Source organism: Sinocyclocheilus rhinocerous, unplaced genomic scaffold (assembly GCF_001515625.1).
Source record: "Sinocyclocheilus rhinocerous isolate Xijiao unplaced genomic scaffold, SAMN03320098_v1.1 scaffold147, whole genome shotgun sequence".
Taxonomy (NCBI): domain Eukaryota; kingdom Metazoa; phylum Chordata; class Actinopteri; order Cypriniformes; family Cyprinidae; genus Sinocyclocheilus; species Sinocyclocheilus rhinocerous.
In genome coordinates this window covers 680,662-703,076 of record NW_015651498.1, presented here as the reverse complement: position 1 = coordinate 703,076, position 22,415 = coordinate 680,662, and the positions used below count along the sequence as shown (strand labels likewise).

Sequence of the window (22,415 nt, the reverse complement as noted above, 5' to 3'; positions counted from 1 at the left end):
AACAGTTTTCAACATTGATAATAATCAGAAATGTTTCTTCAGCATCAAAGCAGCATATTAGAATGCTTTCTGAAGATCATGTGACACTGAAGACTGGAGTAATGATGCTGAAAATTCAGCTTTAGATCACAGGAATAAATTACATTTTAAAATGTATTCACATAGAAAACAGTTATTTTAAATTGTTATAATATTTCACAATTTTACAGTTTTTCCTGCATTTTTAATCAGAAAAATGCAGCCTTAGTGAGCAGAAGAGACTTCTTTCAAAAGCATTAAATAATCTTACCGACCCCAGTCATTTGAACAGTAGTGTATATGGATGAGAAATGGAAACTCACAGTGTCGTGTGCGTCTCCGTTGCAGTCGAGGGCACCGGTGCTGTTGTTAAGGCTGTAGGGCATGTTGTAATTGGTGAAATCCTCCCATAGCAGCAGCGTATCATCGTTCTCTTCCCACGTCAAACTGTCACAGTCATCATCGATCTCAAACGTCTCCCGCCTAGCAACAAATGAGTTATCTGAACTATGTCTGCGTGTGAGGAAAAAGAATGGGACAGAAAGAGAGGAGAGAGAAAGAGCAGGCAGTGAAGACAGTCACAGGACGAGAGTGAAGACCAGCACAAAACAGGACGGATACATACACATACAGACGTACACCACATTAAATGAGACCCAAATCTGATTTTTCCCTCACTGTGAACAGCGAAATTGGCACTCACATTTTCAAGTGGAAATTGCGTATGCATTTGTTTTGCAATGTGACTTCAGTTTTTTTTTTTAAATTATTATTATTAATTATTTTAAAGCATCATTTAACCCTGTAAAGCCAGACATATTAAATTATAGTCAGATAACTCTTTTTTTTTTTTTCTTTTTTTTTATCTAAAAAAGGTTTGCTCATGTATTTTTGTTGAGTATCATCTTCAATACATCAGGTTTTTATGGCTCATATAATATTATTTAGTAAGAATATAGAGGAAAAAACAGCTCGGTTTTATTCAAAGGCAAAAATATGCAATTTGGTGCAAATGCTGATATTTATATGGTCAAAAAGTAAAATGAAATTCTGATAACTTGCAATGTAAATCAGTGAGATCTTAATAACAGTATAACAGACTACTTACATAAAATGATATAAATATCAGTTGTCACTCTGTATCTCCCAATAATATGTCTTAGTAAAAAGATATTTAAATGCATAGTTTTATTATCAATGCTCTGTAGTTTTAAAACATATAATGCAATGCCATGTTGACTGAGAGATGAACAAATAAATGTTGCTCAAAAGCCTGATTATCAAATTTGATACATTTTAATGACTTTACGAAGAAAAAAAAAGATTTATATTGTATGTATAATCAAGTAAACCTAAGTTTCTTCAGTACAGCAAGTGTTCATCTTGAAATATTACTAACAATATAAAAGTTATTCTTACGTTTATTTTTATAAAAATTAGTAAAGATTTCACAGCAAAAAGACACATGAACCACAACCTGAAGGTGGACGTTTTTACAATTATATTAAAAGGCCTTTTACTTGTTAAAAAAAAATAAAAATTCAACCAGACATCAGAAAGCATGTAGTAGATTGTGTGCAACAGGCTTTCAGCCAAGTTTTGTGTAATCACCAAAACATAAAATGATACAGGCTTTATAGGGTTAAAGAGGTGCTCCACCTGAAAAAGATTTGATTTCATTACTGTTTTAGTCATTTGCAATTAATTTAATTAATCATTCATTTGAGTCAGTAAACTCAGGTTGTTGTCTAAAACTAGGTGGTATTACAGTTTTTTTATATTCGCTTTGGTAGCCTACTGTTTTCACAAGTAAGGTGTATATTTTCAAAACTCTTAGTACAAAAATCCAAACTGATCACACTTGTAACGTCGCTAGTCATTCTTTTCAAAACTGATCTCATGCTTTCATTACAATTACACATATTTTCATCCACACAATCACTGTTTCAAAACATAAGCTTATTGTAATATATATTGAGAACATTTGATTTAATCACCGAAACACAACAGTATGATCTTCTTTCAATTTAGGACTTTTAACAATCAGTTCAATTCAAGAGCAAACAATGCAAGATACATGTTTCAAATCCCCTTTGTTGCTGAAATAATTACAGTAATACAGGCAATGATAATTAATACAGGCATAACTGTCATGTTAGAAAATACACTTACATTACCTAACCTGCATAACTCACGTAAAATTCATAATGTTTGAAAAAATATTTATTCTGTGTGTTATCAAAAGGTGTGATGAAGGTCTGACATGGCCATAAGGTTTTGTGCTAGAACAGAGTTTACTGTCAATGCAGTAAATGTCCTCACTGTGCCATATGACTGAATCTATACTGTAACTGAATTTTTCAGATGAAGGGTGAGTTATAGTAATGTGCGGTCTTTACCATGGTAATGCCTCCATATACAGTATCACATGGCATAATATAAAATGCTGTGTTTGATGCCATCTGTCTGCATCTCAATTATAAATATGTTATCAACTAACATAGTTTTGACCTGACACTATTATTATTATTCAAGATGCAACATTGTGTTCTGTCAGGACCACTATCGTCAAAGATGATTGACAATAAGCATACAGTTTGGATTGGCGGTATGGTTCCGTTCTGGGCAAGAACTCCCTGCGCATCCATGCAGCCTAGCATGGATGAGAGCAGGGAGAGCAGCGATAACCCCCCCAGGGTAAACAGAACAGAACCAACATAAATGTATTGCAGATATCGTTAAAGTTCAATAATTTTATGTACACATTTTAGAATTAGTCTGATTCAAAGGAGAATCAGAAGGCTGAATCCTGACTGACAGAGGAGGAGCTGGGGATGGAGGAGGGTAATTAGCTATTGAGCAATGCTAAAACTGCTGATAATACTGAGGGATCTTATATATGAATGCTTAGATAGGTGTCGTATTCCTATAGGTTGATGGGGATCAGCTGAGAGTCAGCTGATGCGAGCTTGACTAACGTGACCTGCCAGAACTAACGCTACGCTTGATTTTTGAGTGAAATATTTATTATTAAGTTTTAACTTCTTATTTTTTTGCATGCACGTCAAATTAGAAGTTTTGTGATTTTGCGTGTATGATATGAGCCGTATTTCAAACAGTTGCATGCGAAGAACCTTAAAAATATCAGATTTGGGGAGAAAATCAAGAGTCAGGCACTTTGGCTTGCGCTACAATAGCTAGGTGAAAGTGCGAAAGTGAGAATCAGAAAAACACAGAAATACCAGCTTTACGTGATCATGACATCAAAGTGGAAAAAGATTAAAGCCTCAGTCCCCATTCATTACAAACGCATGGAAAAAGAGCAGCCTGCACAATTCCCCAAAACTGCTTTTGTCTGCCTGCAATTCTTTGCATCACCACTTGGTGCCCCCAGAGTAAGCATGAGATGATCTCATATCTCAGGCTGAAACCTGAATGCGTTTTTTGTTGTGAGGACTCACAGATGGTTGAGCATGCGTTTCATCTGGTCTGTGATGTTGAACGGGACGTCCTCCTCCGAAGTGCTGGGATCTGCATCCATCTCTGAGCTTTCCTCATCCGATACTGGCTTCTTCTCCTTCTTTTTGCACACCACAGCCATCTGAAATACACAAATATATATTACAGGCTAGGGGTGTGTGATACTGACAAAAAATGTTACCTCGATAGTTCATGTGATTTTTTCGATAACGATAATTAAACAATATTTTGCTGAGTGTGGTTTTTTTGCCAGTACAGTGGCTAGTTTAGGTCTGTCAATGGATAAATAAATATGACACTAAAACCGCCAATAGGTGGCATCAAGTAATGAGTGATTCATTAAATCATTCATTGAAATGATTCGTTCGAAATAGCTGATTAATTTAGAACAAAAGCAATTGGCTGTCTTTATGAATGGATCATTGAATCATTGACTCAAATGATTCATTCAAAAACAGATTCATTCAGAAAGGAAACAAACACCGCAGTGTGTCTAAAATATAACTCACTCAATGTTTTTTGAATTGTGGTATAAAGTTTGCAAATATTCGCAAAAACAGCCGGCTCTCATGCTTAGTGGCATTCTAACTACATTCTATTCTAATAGGCGTCCTCATGCATGCTTCTAGACGTGTTTTAGTTTGTTTTTTGGTTTGTTTTACTCACCCTGTCTGCTGGTGCTCTGGATGGACTGAGGTTGAACATATTGGACATGTCCTCTGAGTTCCTCTGCTGGGCCACGTCACACAGTTTGGCTGTGATGTCTATTCTCCTGCAGATGTCCATGTCCACCGTCATGGCTTTCTCCTGAATCTTGGTGTCAAGGTCGGACATTTGCTAAACAAAGATTCAAGCAGCAGGGTTAGAAAATGAAAAGGAAACGATTTCTGTACAAACAATACGTTTATGATGCTGGAGAAACAGCATTTGTTGTTGGAGTGTCAGATCTGTGCTTAGTCAGAATGGATTTTTGTCTTCAAAGTCTGGTCTATGAATGTCAGTAGTTTAAAAAAAGCAATTGTCACTTTATTCTTACACCCATGCCTCTAGATTTACATGAAGGCAACGTTCACACTGCAAAATTCAGCAATTTTTGACATGGGCTGTCAGTATTTTATTTGACAGCTGTATTTATTAACAGGTGTGACTCTCGAATTGTCCATAATGAACCATATACTGTCTGTATGAGCAAGTAAACAAAGTCAATCCCCTTTTCTTTAGTAGCCATAGTGACAATGACCTAATTTAAATATCAAATATGGTCCAATTGATGAGTAAGTAAATTTCTTATTTTAAAATAAATATTTTTTTAAATAAAAAAGAGTTGTTTAAAATTTAAAATTAATGTTAATATAAAAAAAACATTAAAAACATAGAATGTATTTTAAAAATAAATTGTATTTTTAAACATAAAAACAATATTGTAAAATAGAAAACAATATTATTAAAATTAAAATAAATGTTGATATTAATATAAAATATTTTTAAAATAAAAACAATAAAAATGTATTAAAAAAGAAACTGTAATTATTCAAAAATAAAAACAATATTTGTAAATTAGAAAACATTTTTCAAAATGAAAAATAAATATTGATATTTTTAATATACATTTTTTTTAGAATAAAAACAATATTTTAAAATGGAAAATAGTATTTTATAATAAAAATAAATGTTCATATTTGTTAAAATAAAAATAGTATTTTTAAATTAAAAATAATGTTAAGATTTTTAAATCAAAACAAAATTGTTAAAATAAAAATATATTTAAAAAATAAATGGTAATATTTTAAAAAATAAAAACAATATTTGTAAAATAGAAAAAAATATTTTTTAAATAAAAAATAAATATTGATATTTTTAATATAAAAATATTTTTAAAATAAATGTAGATCACTTAGTTAAAAATACACCATTCATAAAAAAAACTAATTCAGTTTGGTTCTCTACACACCACAAATAAAAATGAAAATTCAAAAGAAAATACTATTGTCACTAACAGAAATTTTCATGAGTGAATTGATTTGGAAAATGTAGTTGTCGCATGTAAATAACTGAATGGAGTGTAGCTGCAGTGTGTGTGTGGCCATACTGTAGTTATGCAGATTCAAACCGAGAAACTCTCATTCTCTTAACAAAAACACCCAGTGCTACAGGGTCATGCTAAATCATTATAATCTCATGCTGAACATCAATTATAAGATAGAAACAACACATCAGTCATCAATCAATGTCATTGCACACAGACGCTCAGACCAACAAGTTAGTCTTGTGGTAAATCCACAGGCACGCAACCAACGTGAGCGGTTAATCTCACCTGAAGGCCTCATGGGAAACAGTTGCTCTGATTTATTTATTCTGCATGGAGAAGAGGAGGAGGCCGAGCAACAAAAACATTGAGGTACACCGCCACAGAATAAAAAATGAAACAAATTCTCACAATTCTGCTTTTTTTTCTCATAACATGAGTTTATGTCTCACAATTCTGACTTTTCTCACACTTCTGAGAAAAAAAAAGTGTGAATATTGGACATCAAATTCTGAGTTTATATCTCGCAATTCAGAGAAGACAAGTCATATTCCAGGTTCATAACTTGCAATTACGAGATATAAAAATGCAGTTCTGAGAAGAAAAGTCCAAAATTCTGACCTTTTGTTCTCAGAAATGTGAGAACAAGAAGTCAGAATTGTGAGATATAAACTCAGAGTGACAAGAAAAAAAGGCAGAATTGTGAGAAAGTTACAATTACCTTTTTTATTACCTTTTTTATGAGATATAAACTCGTAATTGTGAGAAAAAAAGTCAGAATTCTGAGATAAAAAGTTACATTTTTTATTTTTTTATTCCTTGGCGGAATCAAGCTTGTCACAATTCTACACAATTTATATTTTTTCCCTTGCAATTTTAAGTTCATATCTCACAATTTGGACTTTTCTTCTCAGAATTGCAAGTTTATATGGACAAGTTATAAACTTGTAATAAGACTTGCAATAAGAGTTTATATCTCACAATTCTGACTTTTTCCTCAGAATTGCAAGAAAAAAGTCTGAATTGACCCTTCGCCTAGAGTTTGATTGACAGGCGATCTGACCAATCATAATGCAGTCAGGAGAGTAGATTAACGTCGGTGGACTTGAACTTGAAAAATGGTGTGTTTTAGCATCTTTCCACGGTTGAAACGACACCTTCTGATGTTCACTCATGTTTATTTTGTGCTATAACTACTAGTAAAGAGTATGAGAGGATCGGTTCAGGTGCTGCTTCAACTGAGGAGCTACAGTGATCTGTCACCACACATTAAAGAGCCACAAAACACTATTTATTGTTTGAATTTCCTAAAAAAAGACAAAATTTGAAAGCTGAGACTTTGTTTCATGCCAAAAGTAACCTGCTCTGTCTTGCCTGTCGTCCTCTTTGCTCCGCAATGTATTTTTCACTGCATGAGAACATGATGTGCAGCGTGAGAGCGCCATGGCTTGTCGGACATAGCAACAGTAACTAAGGGGAATGGGTCTTTGCGATGGGTCAGTTGTGAGGTAAAAAGTCATGATTCCTGTTTTAATTTTTTATTCCATGACGGAAATAAGCTTCCATCGAAACAGATGCAAATTAAACAAATCAGGGCAATTGTTTTTCCTCGTTAAATTCAGTCCACTCAGTGCTTTCACAGATCATGTCTTGCATTCTCTCTTACTTTCAGGTCCAGGATTTTCCTCCGGTTTTCTACGGCTCTAGAGTGGCTCCGTCCGCCAGCCTTTATGATAAATAGCGATTTCAGTTCACAGCTTTTATTGCTCCAAAACTATGATTTTTAGCGGCACACAGTGACACTCGAGTGAATGACTGGCTGGCTGACAGATGAAGCGAAGATGAGTAACTCTAAACATTAAGCCGTAAATTCAGGTGACATCTGGATAAACGGTTTATTCATTCCTCACCATCTAGATCAGCCGGTACAAATCGAAGGCGTGTGTGCGTGAGATAATGATATAATGACAATGAGATTCAAAACAGAGCTCTGTTTGTGTGTGTATTGTCTCTGTGTTTCTGCCAGAGGGGAAAAGTGGCAAATAAAGCCGAGCGAGTTTCATGGAAAACAACCAGTCACAGGGTTTACTTTGGAATTAAGCTATTAAAACCTGATTGAAAAACTCAGATCCTTATCAAATGTGGTAAAAACATCATCCATCATCCATCATCCATGGACTGAAAACACATTCTTATGCTGTGATCTGAAGATGGGATGAAATAATACAATGTTACTGATCTTCATAATGAGTATAAATAGATTTGGACTTTTTTTCTCCTAAGCAAATGTCTCAAGTCTCTGTGATATTTTGGGCTCTAGATATGGAAATACTCACATCGCTCATAAGGCTCTTGAAGACCACCAGTTCAGCTTTCAGTCTTTCGACCTTCTCGTTCAACTCGTCCTGAATGGCTTGGGATTCGTTTACGTTCTGAACACACGCAAACACGAACATAAGAAAACATGAACACACAAAGCAACATAAGAATGCATGAAATAGTCTGTATGACGACACTTCACTCAAGCGGTCAGGGTTTAGCCGGTTAGTTTGTTCTAGTTAGTTGGTGCATGTTTTAACTACACCATCTAGCAGCAAAAACATCTCCACTGGCAAGCATTAAAAGTAGTCATATACACTACTGTTCAAAACAATCTCTTCTGCTCACCAAGGCTGCATTTATTTGATCAAAAATGTGGTAAAAAAAAAAGAAAGTAATATTATTTCAATTTGAAATAAGTGTTTTCTATCTGAATATATTTTAAGATGTAATTTATTCCTGTGATCAAAGCTGAATTTTCAGCATCATTACTCCAGTCTTCAGTGTCACATGATCTTCAGAAATCATTCTAATTTGCTGATTTGCTGCTCAAGAAACATTTCTGATTATTATCAATGTTGAAAACAGTTGTGCTGCTTCATACAGTATGTTTGTGGAAACCGATCAATTTTCTTTCAGGATTTTCTGATGAATAGAAATTTCAATAAAAGTCCTAACTGTCACATATTAACTATTCACAATTTGATTATATTTGATTCCATTTAAAATATCAATTGTATATATTCAATTATGTATTCATAAATATTATATTTATAATTCATACATTTATTTAAATTGGTGATGCTCCAATTTTTTTTTAAACCAAAACACTGAACGAAATTAGAAGTTGAAAACAAAGTTTTCATTTAGTCGAAAACCAAAACTGAAAAAAAAAATATATATATATATATTTAATATATATATAAAATGTATTTAATAAAAAATTAATCAAATTAATTTTTATTGAACACTCAAATAAAAAGTTGTATATAAGCATATAGAATACACGCATATAGTACACATGCACACATACTGTATATTGTATATTATATATATATATTTTACCAGTGCCCAATTTGGAAGATTTTTAAATAACACAAAAATGACAGAAACAATTCTGTTAACAGACAGCTTTCTCCTGATATTATAGACCTTGACTTGGCTTTATTAATAAAGCTTACAGACAGATCTTCATGTTAATGCCATGAGCACACACTTTCTGAAAGAAAAAAAAAAGGTACGCAAGCTGTCACTGCAAATATGTACCATTAAGGTACTGATATGCACCTTTAGGAGTAGCTTTTGAAAAGATACCACCCCAGTGACAGCTTTTGTACCTTTTTTCTGTGAGTGCATGATGCCAGTGTAGCCTGAACACAGCACACACTCTCTCCCGTCTAATGAAATCCCCACAGCGACGGCGCTGAAGGTTGCAGAGGAAATCCATACAACTCAGGGCAGAATTTAAAAAGCCGGCTCTGAGCATGTTTGGGATCTCTGGGGATGCTTCTCTCCTCTGCAGTTTTGCTGACCCATAATCCAACACAAACACAGATGCAGCCGTTTATTGATTTTCCCGCTGCATCAGCAGAGGATGGATCTCACACCTGCAGCGGGTTTCTGGGGGAATGTGGCGAGTTTGAGACTGACATGGATGCGGCACTGGGCCACGCGGACATATTTAAAAACTCAAACTCTTAAATGCATCCCATTTACAGCCCTGACCCAGATTGTTTGAGTACACACACAGACACACACACACACACACACACACATGCACGCACTCACGCACACACACACACACACACACACAGTCGTTTATATTTGCTCAGATCACATGTGTGAGAAGTTACTCATCATGTATTTTAGCAGGATGGCATGCACACACTCACATAGGGGTCATTTCAAGGAACACCAGATTTAATTTGATCATAAGCGGTTTAGGATATTCTGGGTGGTTGCTTATTATTTAAACTTTAACTTCTCTCAAATCTCTGATTTGTATGTATCTTTCAAGTATGTTTTCTAATATTTTCTAATGTATTTAATGTAAATATATGTATATTGTTTTTACAAATACATTTTGCATTCACCCAAAATTTATTTTAAGACTAGAAATGGTTTTAAATGTTTTTCCTCTCCTCTGAAGTATATTTTTAAATATATTTCCTCAGATATTTTCTATGTATTTTAAGTACGTATTAAGTACATTTTAAAATGTATTTTAAGATTGGAAATTTATTTTCTTGCCGCATGAAGTATATTTTCTTATATTTTTCAATATATTTTCTGTCCATTTTATATATATATATTTTTAAATGTAAATATATATATAGTCAAAAATACACAAAAAAAATACATTGTGCATCAAATTTATTTTCAGATTGGAAATGTATTTTGGCATTTAAAGGTTTAAACGAAATATATTTTACATTTGGAAAATATATTTTCTTAAAGGGACAGTTCACCCAAAAATGTTCACCCTCACGTCGTTCCAAACCTGTGTGAGTTTCTTTCTTTTGCTGAACACAAAAGACGATTTTTCTGAAGAATGTTGGTAACCAAACAGTTGACGGTAGCCATCGACTTCCATAATATTTATTTCCATACTATGGAAGTCAATGGGGACCAGAAACTGTTGGGTTACCAACATTCTTCAAAACATCTTTTCGTGTTTAACACATAAAGGTTTGGAACAACATGAGGGTGAGTAAATGATGACAGAATTTTCATTTTCAGGTGAACTATCCCTTTAACTATACATTCCACATATATTTTGATCAGAAAAAAAAATATTTTTGCCATACTGGAAAAATGATACGTCCTGAAAAGTCTCCATTTATTGTGAATAGGAGAAACGCTTGAGAAGATCTTATTTGTGCTTTGTATTTGCATTTGGGCAACAAACATGTTGAATACGACCCCTTTAACTGTATAATGTCAGTATGTTCTCCAGCATCATGGATCTGGATGTGGACACTCTTGTCATAGGTTTCAGCTGTCGTCAAGTGAGAAACCCACATCACATAAATGGCAAATGTAATTAGTATCACATTGAGAGAGTCTAGACGGCTGGAGCGCAGGTGAGCTCACCTCCTGCAGCGTCTGCACCATCGACTCCATCTGTTCTCTTCTCGACAGCTCCTCCTCCCATCTGCAACACACAGGACACACCTCTGGTGAGTCTGACCATCACACTATGAGTCATTTTATATCATGGTAACGGTGCACAGTTATGTTATAAAATGACAACTTTGCTGTTGTGGCAACAGCATCAAAGCCTCCTTTGGTGGAGAATCCAATGAATTAAATACTTACACAAATGAAAGCAACTTCATCTGATATCAGTGCAACAGATTTCCATTATGTCCCAAACAGCAAAAAATATATATTTTCAAATATATTTTTAAATATACCAATATATTTGTGGCCATTTTTTGTATATTTTTTGAAATTTTTTTAAAAGCATTATTATTATTATTATTGCCCTCCATATATTTAAACCCAAGAAAATACATTCACATGTCACATTTGAAGAAGAACTTGTCTATAACACAGGTGAACATATAACACATCCTCCAATAGGTTATTCCTAAACGTAAATTTTGATATTTCTGAAATATATTTTGGCATATGAAAGTTGAAAGTAAATATATCATAATATTTCACTTTCAAAACACTGCTTACAACATATATTTAGCATACTGAATATTTAAAATTGTGGCATTTATTTATTTATTCAATGTTTGAGAGTTAACGCTTGCATTAAAACAAATGACTCAAGGCAATAAATCATTTTTTAAAAGATTAACCAATCTGACTGGATGCATCACCTTTTAAGTTTAATCAATCAATTATCATTTTGATTCATTTATATTTATACATTTAACAGATGCTTTTATCACAACAGCCAACAACATTTGTAGTATACAATGCCAGGTTTATTAGAAAGCTAGATTAAAGTCTTAACTTATTTGGATCAACTCAAGAAGTCACCTTTATTTCTTTAGCGCTTTATACAAAACAGATTGTTTCAAAGGTGCTTCACATTAATAAACAAGAAAATAACAGAATCAATGGTGCAAACTTCAGCTCTAAAAAGACAACAGTGTCATTATTCAGCTCACAGTGTAAATTAACATAAAGCAGTCCTGCTCGATTATAGCTATGCAGATGGTTCACGTTGTGTTCATATGCGGACAAAGGCTCATCTGTTCTCTTTTGGTCTCATTGATCGTTGAGCTCAGGAATCCTCCGGTAAACCCTCGGCTGTGCTCCGCTGGCGTCTGTGGTCTGTGTGCCCACCCCAAGGTGTCTGGGACGGGCCAGATCTGTAACCCAATACTGCGCTCTGACAGACAGAGGAAAACCAGCACAACCAGACCAAAGGGTAGACTTATGGGATTGATTCTTTATAGATATCAACTAATTCATGTTACAGATCATCACCTGAAATACAGCAAAAAATTTACTTATCCTTATGTGACGCCATTAGGAATTTGTTAAATTAAATTATATTTAAATTCTATTCTATTCTATTCTATTCTATTTAATATATATATATATATATATATATAAATAAATAATGAATTAATAATATTATTTCATTTAATAAATAATAAGGATATTATTATGGAAGCTTGTTTCTGCCACTGAATAAAAAATATATTGTAACTTTTTATCTTACAATTCTTTTTTCTCAGCAATTTTGTGTTATAAAGTCAGAATTGTAAGTTTATATCTCGCAAAAATTGTGACTTTTTTATCTCAAAAGTCAGAATTAGGAGTTCATATCTCACAAAAAAAATAGTGTCAATTGTGAGATAAAACGTTGCAATTAGCTACCTTTTTTATCTTGTATTAAGTGGCGGAAACATGCCTTCCATATATTATTTTACTTGGGGTCAGTAGCATTTATTTTTAAGACATTTTATACCTAGAAGAAACTTTTATACTTTGAATAATTTTATTTAGTGCAGATGCATAAGACACTACTTTCAAAAACATACTGTGATTGGCTTATATAATAATAATAATTATTATTATTATTATTATTATTATTAAATAAAATTTATTATAAATCACTATATAACAAGGTTAGGTTATTGTGTATTCTGTGGTCTCTGTTTGGTTTACAGTAACCTGTAAAGTAAATTAAAATCAGGAAATGACAAACCACAACCCAGAGAAATGCTTCTGAAAGCACATGAACCATTACTTAAATATGTACATCTGTTGCTTAAAGCCTGCAAACTATGACTGACAGCTGTAAAGAGACAGATAATCAAACGTGTAAACAGAATTGCAGAACAGCTCTGTGTGCCGGAGGGAATCTTTCTACAGACAATCAAGTCATTTCTGAGGCATCACTCCCTGTTGCTATGGCAACGCTTGAGACCACCACTAAAATAGTGCATTGAGCAGATGAAGCACTCGATCACATTTACTGCTGGCTCTGAGCCGCTTCACCATTACTACGGTGTGGTAAACAGTACACACTCACACCGCAGTGCTGCTGAATGAGACACGGGTCTATAAAGGACGCACAGCCATGTGATGTCAGCATACTAATTAGGGCACTTGAGGATCTCAAGTGAGTGAAGTGGAAACTTTCCCTTAAGATACACACACACAGACACACGTGCGCTCTCAAACACACATAAAAGACACTTCAGCGAATCACACATCCATCACAAAACACGCCGCAGACCTTTGCTTTCCTGTTGCCACAGAAACTATGGCAGAAAACACACACTTAAAACCAAGGAAACCTCTGAAAAATGAGAAAAACACACAGTGTTTGTCTCCTGAAAAGATCACAGACGTTCACTGCTGCAAACTACAAACACTATAGTCATATCTATCTATCTATCTATCTATCTATCTATGTATTGTTCTATCCATTCGTTCATCCATCCATTCATCTATCTATCTATTGTAACCCAGTAACCTGCTAACCTTCCGTACAGTCAGATATGTGAAGCTGCTGCTGGTCACTGTATTCTCTCTCTCTCTCTGTCTGTGTCTGGACTGATGCTGATTGAACGCTCTTCCTAAAGTGCTGGTGTGTGGATCACACTGTTGCTGCTGCAGAGCTCTGCAGGTCACTGGAGTTCATCAGCCACACCAGCCAGTCACAGCATAGCACAGCGCATCACTTCCTGCTGGATGCAGGGTGGCGTTAGCAGTGATGCAGAGGACAGAAGGACACAATCTGATCACAGTGGACAGTCTGGACCTTTGTATATTGCTGGTGTGTGGATCACACTGCTGCTGCTGCAGAGCTCTGCAGGTCACTGGAGTTCATCAGCCACACCAGCCAGTCACAGCATAGCACAGCGCATCACTTCCTGCTGGATGCAGGGTGGCGTTAGCAGTGATGCAGAGGACAGAAGGACACAATCTGATCACAGTGGACAGTCTGGACCTTTGTATATGGTAAAGAGAGTCTTACTGTCATTGGAATACATAATTAAGCTCAGGAATATTTCAAAATATGAAAACAGCATTTTCATATTTCTACATAATAATTATGTTTAACAGATATCAAAAGGCATGCAGATCAGATTTTAGATATATGATATGCATCAGTATTCAGTTTACATTTATATGAAGCTTTATTTTTTTCCCTCGTGGACAGAAACTGCAGTGTTGCAGCTGCAAAAATAGTCTGCCATCAGGATCAAGGTATTATTCATCATATGAGATATTTAATTTCCAAAATTAGAGTTTTGTGGCTTTTAGTCCATGTCTGTTAGCATGGAAGGAGGCATTAAATGTTCATCAAAGAATCCTGAAAACAATATCACAGTTTCCACAAAAATATTAAGTAGCTGAACTGTTTTCAACATTGATAATAATCAGAAATGTTTCTTGAACAGCAAATCAGTATATTAGAATGATTTCTGAAGGATCATGTGACACTGAAGACTGGAGTAATGATGCTGAAAATTCAGCTTTGAATTACAGGAATAAATTACATTTAAAATGTACACAGAAAAACTTATTTTAAATGATAACAATATTTCACAATATTATTGTTTTTAGTGTATTTGATCAAATAAATGCAGCCTTTATTAAGCATAAGTAACATATTTTAAAAACATTAAAAAATCTTACAGAATGGTAGTCTACGTTTAAATCGTACAGTCTATGCTTCTGACCATGGACCAAAAATGCAGCAGTAGCAAGAAGCAAGTCAAGCTTTTGGCAGGCGTTTGTGTGAACTATAGTATAGGCTATTTAAAAACACAATGTGTTCCTTCCCATTGGTAAAGAAGAATCACTTTCAGTTCTCCAGAACAACTAGTGAGGAGTGGTTTTAATCCAGTAAACACTGAACCTAATCTCAGGAATGACAACAAGAGGACTAGTTCACTCCCAAACCCCATAAGGACAGCTGGACCGGTTTCCTGATTGTTTGAGAGGCTAATATAGACTGTACAAGGACAGACAGCAACAGATGAGAAAGTCAGTGCACAGATATTTGGCTACTTATGACCACATGCATTATAAACGAGTCCCAATATGCACTGCACAAATGTGACCCTGGAGCACAAAACCAGCCTTAAATCGCTGGGGTATATTTGTAGCAATAGGCAAAAATACTTTGTATGGGTCAAAATTATTGATTTTTCTTTTATGCCAAAAATCATTAGGATATTAAGTAAAGATCATGTTCCATGAATATATTTTGTAAATTTCCTACTGTAAATATATTAAAACTTAATATTTGATTAGTAATATGCATTGCAAAGAACTTCATTTGGACAACTTTAAAGGCGATTTTCTCAATATTTAGATTTTTTTGCACCCTCAGATACTCAGATTATTGTCCTATCCTAACAAACCATACATCAATGGAAAGCTTATTTATGATGATGTATAAATCTCAAATTCGAAAAATTGACCCTTATGACTGGTTTTGTGGTCCAGGGTCACAAATGATTCAGTGTCACAAAAACTCCTCAATTAATCTCACAGCTCTCTCAAAAAATATTTAGGGATAAGATTGAATATTTATGCATTTTAACATAAACAAATAAATAAACTTAATGTGATGCATATTTGTCAGTCATAAATAAATGAAACAGGTATGATTTTGGTACTGAGAAAAATCATGGCATAGTTTTTTAATAACTAGTTGCATCTATTTGATTTTATTTTAATAATCATATTTTCAAAATGCATTTATTATTATGCTTAGAATCAGAATAAATCTGTTCATAGTGAAAAATTTATTCAGTCAAAAATATGAACAAGATTAAAATATATTATTATTATTACAGTAAAATTAGGCCTTTATTTATTTTTGAGCGTTTTTGGAGATTGTCAGTCACTAATTTATGACTTTTTATTTTGCATGCATTTTGTGTACTGTTTATGAAGAATAGTGTTAGAATTTCCCAGAAAATACGACTCATTTCGCCAGTTCATGAGGAGACAGACTCATGTGACCAAGCTACATTCCTATGGCGGCTCAAAAATGTCAAATTACACATAATTTGCCTCTTTTTTCTTTAGTTTGGCTCTATAAAGCTGGGAAGTGAAAATAGAGGAGGAAAATGCAATTGCCAAACCCATAAACATTAACTTCCCAGGAGGACTTACTTCTTCCTATATATGCAAATATGACAGAGGCATATGCTAATGTCTTGTATATGGGAGGTAAAATGTTTATGGCCAGCTGTTTGCATCTACAGAGGTCTCGTGGCTCTAAAAGCTGTTAGTTAAGGGTCTTACACAGCATGTTCAGATAATGTACAGTATTTGAAAAATAATGTGTTTTTTGAACATTAAAGCATGTCAACATATTCTGTTACACCAAATACACAAAATAATGATCTTTAAAAAAGCATCATATGACCCCTTTAAACACTTAAAAGAGAGCAACCTGTTCCCTGACATTCTTTTCTGTGACACAAATGATTCTACTCATCTCAATTTATTCAAACGTGTGTTGACCAGTGATCCATCTCAGCTGAAATACTGCTGCATGTGCAGAAATAAAAGCGCAAGCCAATGCAGGAAATCAGCGATGTGTTTGTTTGTGAGTTCAGTGTCTGTATGATTAACCTGAGATGCAGAGGACAGAACAGATCCTTCTGCGCTCATTCACAGCAGCCTAATCAAACTCATAAATCACACACACGTTCACATGCCATGATTTATCGCTAATACTCTTTCCCCGGCGCGTTCACTGGTCCCTTCGTGACAGCCTCCGATGTCTTCACCATGTGGGTTTACTGCATGTTGTGAGCAAATATTTCACACTGATTATACTGTCCTCCAGAAGAGATGTGCAAGAGAGAGAGAGAGGCACTATAAAATCTGTTTGATTACTTCCATAAATTCCATGTTTTCCGTTGTAATTTTTCTGGATTCTATTTTAATGTTTTAATTAAATTTTTATAATCAAAAAGATGTAATCATTTTAATTTATACAACTTAATTTAATAATTTATTACATTTTTAACAATAATAGTGCCCTATGAAATGTGTTCATTTATTTATTTTCAGAAATTCTGTTTTCTTTTTTTCTTTTTCTGGATTCCATTTTAATAGTTTAGTTAAATTGTAATAATCAGAAATGATGTCTAATCAACTGAATTCATAAAACTTCAAGAATTCATGAAACAATTTCAAGTTTGTAGAACAATAATGAACAATAATGTCCTATGAAGTGTGCATCTTTTTTTTTTGTTGACATTCTCTGTATTCATTTTTCTGCATTCAGTATTTTATTATTTAATACAGATTTATTGTCAAAATTTGTGGTAATCAAATGAATGCATTAATCTGCAAACCACTGAATTAATCTGTTAAAAACTAATTACATTTTTAAACAATTCCTTTAACAGGGGTTTGTTGTTTAAATTAAAAATACAAAATAAATATGTCATATTATGTGATATTCCTTTAAAAATAATGTTTTAATAAGCTGTATTATTATTATTATTACTTTGAGATGTACATTCTACTGTTCAGGTTAAGTATGTTAACGTATGTTAAACCAAACTTTTATTTTGTCAGGTTGTAGTGAAGACCTTTGAGTTTCTGCTGCTGAATTCAGAAGCGCACACTAGCAAACTACTCCTTCTATGGCAGAAATAGTCAGACTTTCTTTCTTGCATGAAAGACATTGAGTTTTGGCACTGCTATGTGGTTGCTAAGATGTTCTGGATGGTTGCTAGGGCATTGCTAGATGGTTATAAGTGTGTTTTGGATGGTTGCTAGATGGTTGTGTCGTATTTTCATCATCAGCTGGGTGAAAATTTGTAAAAACAAGCCACATGACTTGAGGTTTCATACAAGTCTGAGTTACATGCCAAAGTTTAATAACATGATCGATTGTAACTGTGCAGCTTGCCTTAACAAGCACAATAATTATTTGCATAAGACCTGTTAAAAAAGTTATGAACACATGAGCAGGTCGAGGCAGAAAGCAGAAACCTCAAGAATCCCCTGGCTGCCACAAACATGTTCCTTGAAGTGCTTCCAAATAATAATTTCAAGTTATTAAAAAGGGAAATTCAGTTGCAAAACCAAAGAACACTTACATAATTGTGCAGAATACAAAACAGTTTTCAGTTCTTTCAACTTTTCATTGAATTGAATACTGCACATTCTTTTTCACTCAACCTAACTAGGGCTAAAATGATTAATCGAAATTATTGACAACGTCGACAATAAAAAAATTGTCGACCAATATTTTTGTTGTCGATTAGTCGTTTGATCTCATATGACATAATGCAAGGGCCTGCAATCCAATAGAAGAAGATACGCTTAGGAGACGCGCAAATGAAGCCAAACCAGTAGAGTGTGGGAAAAAGTTTGATAAACCACAAGCAAAAAATGCTGTCATGATATACTCAAAACGAAGTTCTTTTCCATTCTTCGGTTAGAGGTAAAAAGCAGTCCTATATACGCAAGCAGAGGTTTACTGTTAGTGAACATCCCGACGCTGCTGAGAGTGGCGTTTAGATGAATATAGAAATATATGCTGCATGCTTTACTCTCAATGACAAAATAAACACACAACAAACATGACAACAATTAGAAAGCTGCGGTTAAGAAAGCATCTGATCATAGCGATGTGGATATGTTCTGCACAAGCTCTGCAATCGGCACTCCAGTAAAGTCATGTCACGTTTATTTATATAACACTTTATGCAATAAACTGCTTTAAAGCAAGTAGCTTTACAGTATCAAACAGGAAAAAAAACAGCATCAGTGTCGCTTTCAGCTAGAATTACAACTTGGCTTTCGGCTATAAAGCCGATATATGAATATGTATAGAATATGTATAACTGCAACTAACGAACTGCAAAAGCTGAATAATCATTCAAAGCCTACTGATTAATCAGAGAAATAAGTGACAGTCAGCCGATTAATCGTTCTAATAATAGTTAGATTAATCGATTGTCATAATAATCGTTTGTTGCAGCCCTAAACCTAATCAACTCGCTTCAGGACTCAATCTACATGACCTATTGCTAAAAAAACATGCAACACAAACATATTTTAACAGAAACTACAACTGCAACTCATTTCAATCAATGCAATGCACCTATGTTTGTATACTTTCAGAATGTTGACAGAATGTTGAGGCAAGACATGTTGAAGACCTTATTCTCTCTTTCTCTTGGGACCAGCAAGCTTGATATAAGCATAAGATACTTTCTCATTCTAGAAAGCATATTGGACAACATTCAGTACTTTCAGTATATATATATAGGACTGAATGAATACATGAATCAGCTGATTTCCATGAGGCCTCTCCTCCTCCTGCAGAAGCAGATCAGACGTCATGAATACAGCACTGCAAATAGAGTGAGAGAAAATAACCTACACCTCAAAATGATCTGTGAGCGTATCAGTAACGGCTGACCGAAAGCCACACAGAGGACAGACCCGGCTCTGAAGCACCCTAGCGAACTGCTTATGAAATGTGGATTAGATTTAAAGACAGTTACTGTTAACACGACAACATCATTTCTGACCTGTGAAAACTCCATTCACAGATACTGCTAATAATCTGTGTGCTTCTCAAATTGCAGTAAAATATATTGTTGCTGTATTCATTTCTTTCAGCTGAACACAAAATAAGCTATTTTGAAGAATGATGGTAACCTGGTGGCCACTGACTTCCATAGCATGGAAAAAATACCCTGGGGGTCAATGGCTACCAGCAACTGTTTGGTTACCAACATTCTTCAAAATAGCTTCTTTTGTGTCCAACAGAAGAAAGAAACTCATACAGGTTTGGAACGACATGAGGGCGAGTAAATGATGACAGAACTTTCATTTTTGGGTGAACTGTCCCTTTAAGTCCTTCAAAACTGTGCATAACAGGTTTTAGGGTGGTTTGCATTGTTCTTAACAACAGCTGAGACAAAATAACTTACTAAGGATATCTTGTGGCTTATGGTTTTATTGACAAGGGATTTAAAAAGACATGAACCCAGGGTTCACTGCAAAACAAAAAGCCTTGAGAGAGCTTTGGGTGCCGTTTCATTCACTAGAAGACGCCTAACACAAGCTCAGTCCAAAAACTAGGGTGTGATGCAAAAATGTGACATGAAAACAGCTCACGTGTGGATTTAGAGATGAAAACTAGGTATGCAGACATGCGTGAAACAGGTGTGGACATTTAATACAACAACTAACACAGTCATAAAGCATCTGAGCAGCTGGGATGTGATGATTTCTAAGAGTCTAAAATGGGTCACAGCTTCGTTCTGATGGCAGGGAAAACCGACTAAGCAAAAATCATAGTTTGGATATAATTACAAATACAGATAAATATAAATAAGCTTAAAGGAAAGGAAAAAATGCTGCTGTATTTTTGCACAAACTTGTATGTCAAAGTGATTAATTTTTTTATGTTACCAATTTTGCATAATGTCAGGCCTATTGGTTTTAATATTAATATATTGTAATATTAATATATTTTAATATTTATTTTTTAACTTTTTTGTTTATTTGTACTGTCACAATGGCTCACAGGTTTGTTCTGATAGCAGAGAAAACAATGCTACATGCAACTAACCAAATAATCATGCATTCTTAGGATATTAATATTTATATAGATAAATAAATATCAACCTGGTTGATATTGGGAAAATGTTACTCTATGTTTGCACAAATTCATGTGTTACAAAGTAAACAATTTTGTTACAAATTTTGCATATTGTTGGGCCTGGCTGTTGTAATATATATTTCATACACTGTAAAAAATAAGTGTAATTTTAACTGTAAAATTTTGTAAAAACGCTAAGGAATTTTTTAAAAATAGGTTAACATTAAGTTCCCGTACTATATACAGGGGAAAACTGTAAAAGATCTAACCAGACATTTCATGTAATTTTACAGTAAAATGCTGTTTATTGTAGTTTTTAGAAGTAAAAACGAACAAATCAATGTATAATTTACAGTCAAAAACTGTAAACTGATATTCCCAGAATTCCCTGCATGACACTACACATTTGAAAGTATTTTGTTTAAATAATCATGTTTTTTTAATAGTTTTTGTTATTAGTTATGTATATTTGGGCTTTATGTTACATCTTCTGTGATGAGCTTTGATTCTTTATGTGGCTTTCTCTTTTACCACCTGCATTATTATGGTGGTTGTCAGTATGTTAAAGGTACAAAACAGATTTTAATAGCAGTGTGCGTTGTTGAATTTACTGGTTTACATTCAAATGTTCTTGTTTGTAAATCAGTTTTATACTGTAAAATTTACAGTTTTTGGCCGTAAATGTGTTTACAGTTTTTCTGTATTTAAAAAAAAATTATTCTGGCAACCACAGCTGCCTAAATAATTGTGTAAAAACTACAGAATTTTTTTTTACAGCGTAGATAGATATTTATTAAAAAAACACTTATTTTTGTTACCTATATGTATATGTATATGTATATATATTCATGATATTATTAGGAGAAGATGCTGTTGTATTTCTCATGTGTCACAGTGATACATTTTCTTTTCATGTAAAAAAATTTACATATTATTGAACCTTTATGTTTTATATATATATATATATAGGTCCAATAATATGTAAATTTTTTACATAAAAAGAAAATTTATAACTTTTTTGATCACTTATAAATATATATATACAGTGGGTACGGAAAGTATTCAGACCCCCTTAAATTTTTCACTCTTTGTTATATTGCAGCCATTTGCTAAAATCATTTAAGTTAATTTTTTTTCCTCATTAATGTACATCTGAATACTTTCCGTACCCACTGTATATATATATATATATAATTTTTTATTTTAAGGATATTTTAGTTTATTTTGTTACCACCCCCAGAGTCCAACGTGATCTCATGATGATTTGTATGCATTTTACGTAAAATGTGGTTCTATAAAACGTACATTTACTTGCGTTTTTACAGGCACTAAAACGTATAATACTGAAGAATCCATACGACTGCGAGGAACAGACCCAAATCCAAGCCTTTTTTTGGCGATCTTCTTCTCTTTGTGTGCAGCAAAGGCCGTGCTGACTGATGCGCTCTTTACAAATTCAAATGTTGTCGCTTCAAACGACAGGTTTTACGG

At 33.9% G+C, this 22,415-nt stretch overlaps 1 protein-coding gene across 5 annotated transcripts in view; it reads right to left on the bottom strand.

The window, feature by feature from the left end:
* iffo2b (intermediate filament family orphan 2b) overlaps positions 1–22,415 on the bottom strand; it is a 36,117-nt gene that overhangs the window by 2,925 nt on the left and 10,777 nt on the right. For 2 of the 5 annotated variants that reach the window (XM_016518391.1, XM_016518390.1), the window contains exons 2-7: positions 10,937–10,997; positions 7,861–7,956; positions 7,191–7,250; positions 4,165–4,335; positions 3,480–3,619; positions 342–531 (exon numbers count right to left, since the gene is read on the bottom strand). In XM_016518391.1, coding sequence (XP_016373877.1) covers positions 342–531; positions 3,480–3,619; positions 4,165–4,335; positions 7,191–7,250; positions 7,861–7,956; positions 10,937–10,997 — 718 coding nt within the window. The remainder of the gene's footprint in view (positions 1–341; positions 532–3,479; positions 3,620–4,164; positions 4,336–7,190; positions 7,251–7,860; positions 7,957–10,936; positions 10,998–22,415) is intronic. The other 3 variants (XM_016518392.1, XM_016518394.1, XM_016518395.1) reach the window with 3 other exon arrangements.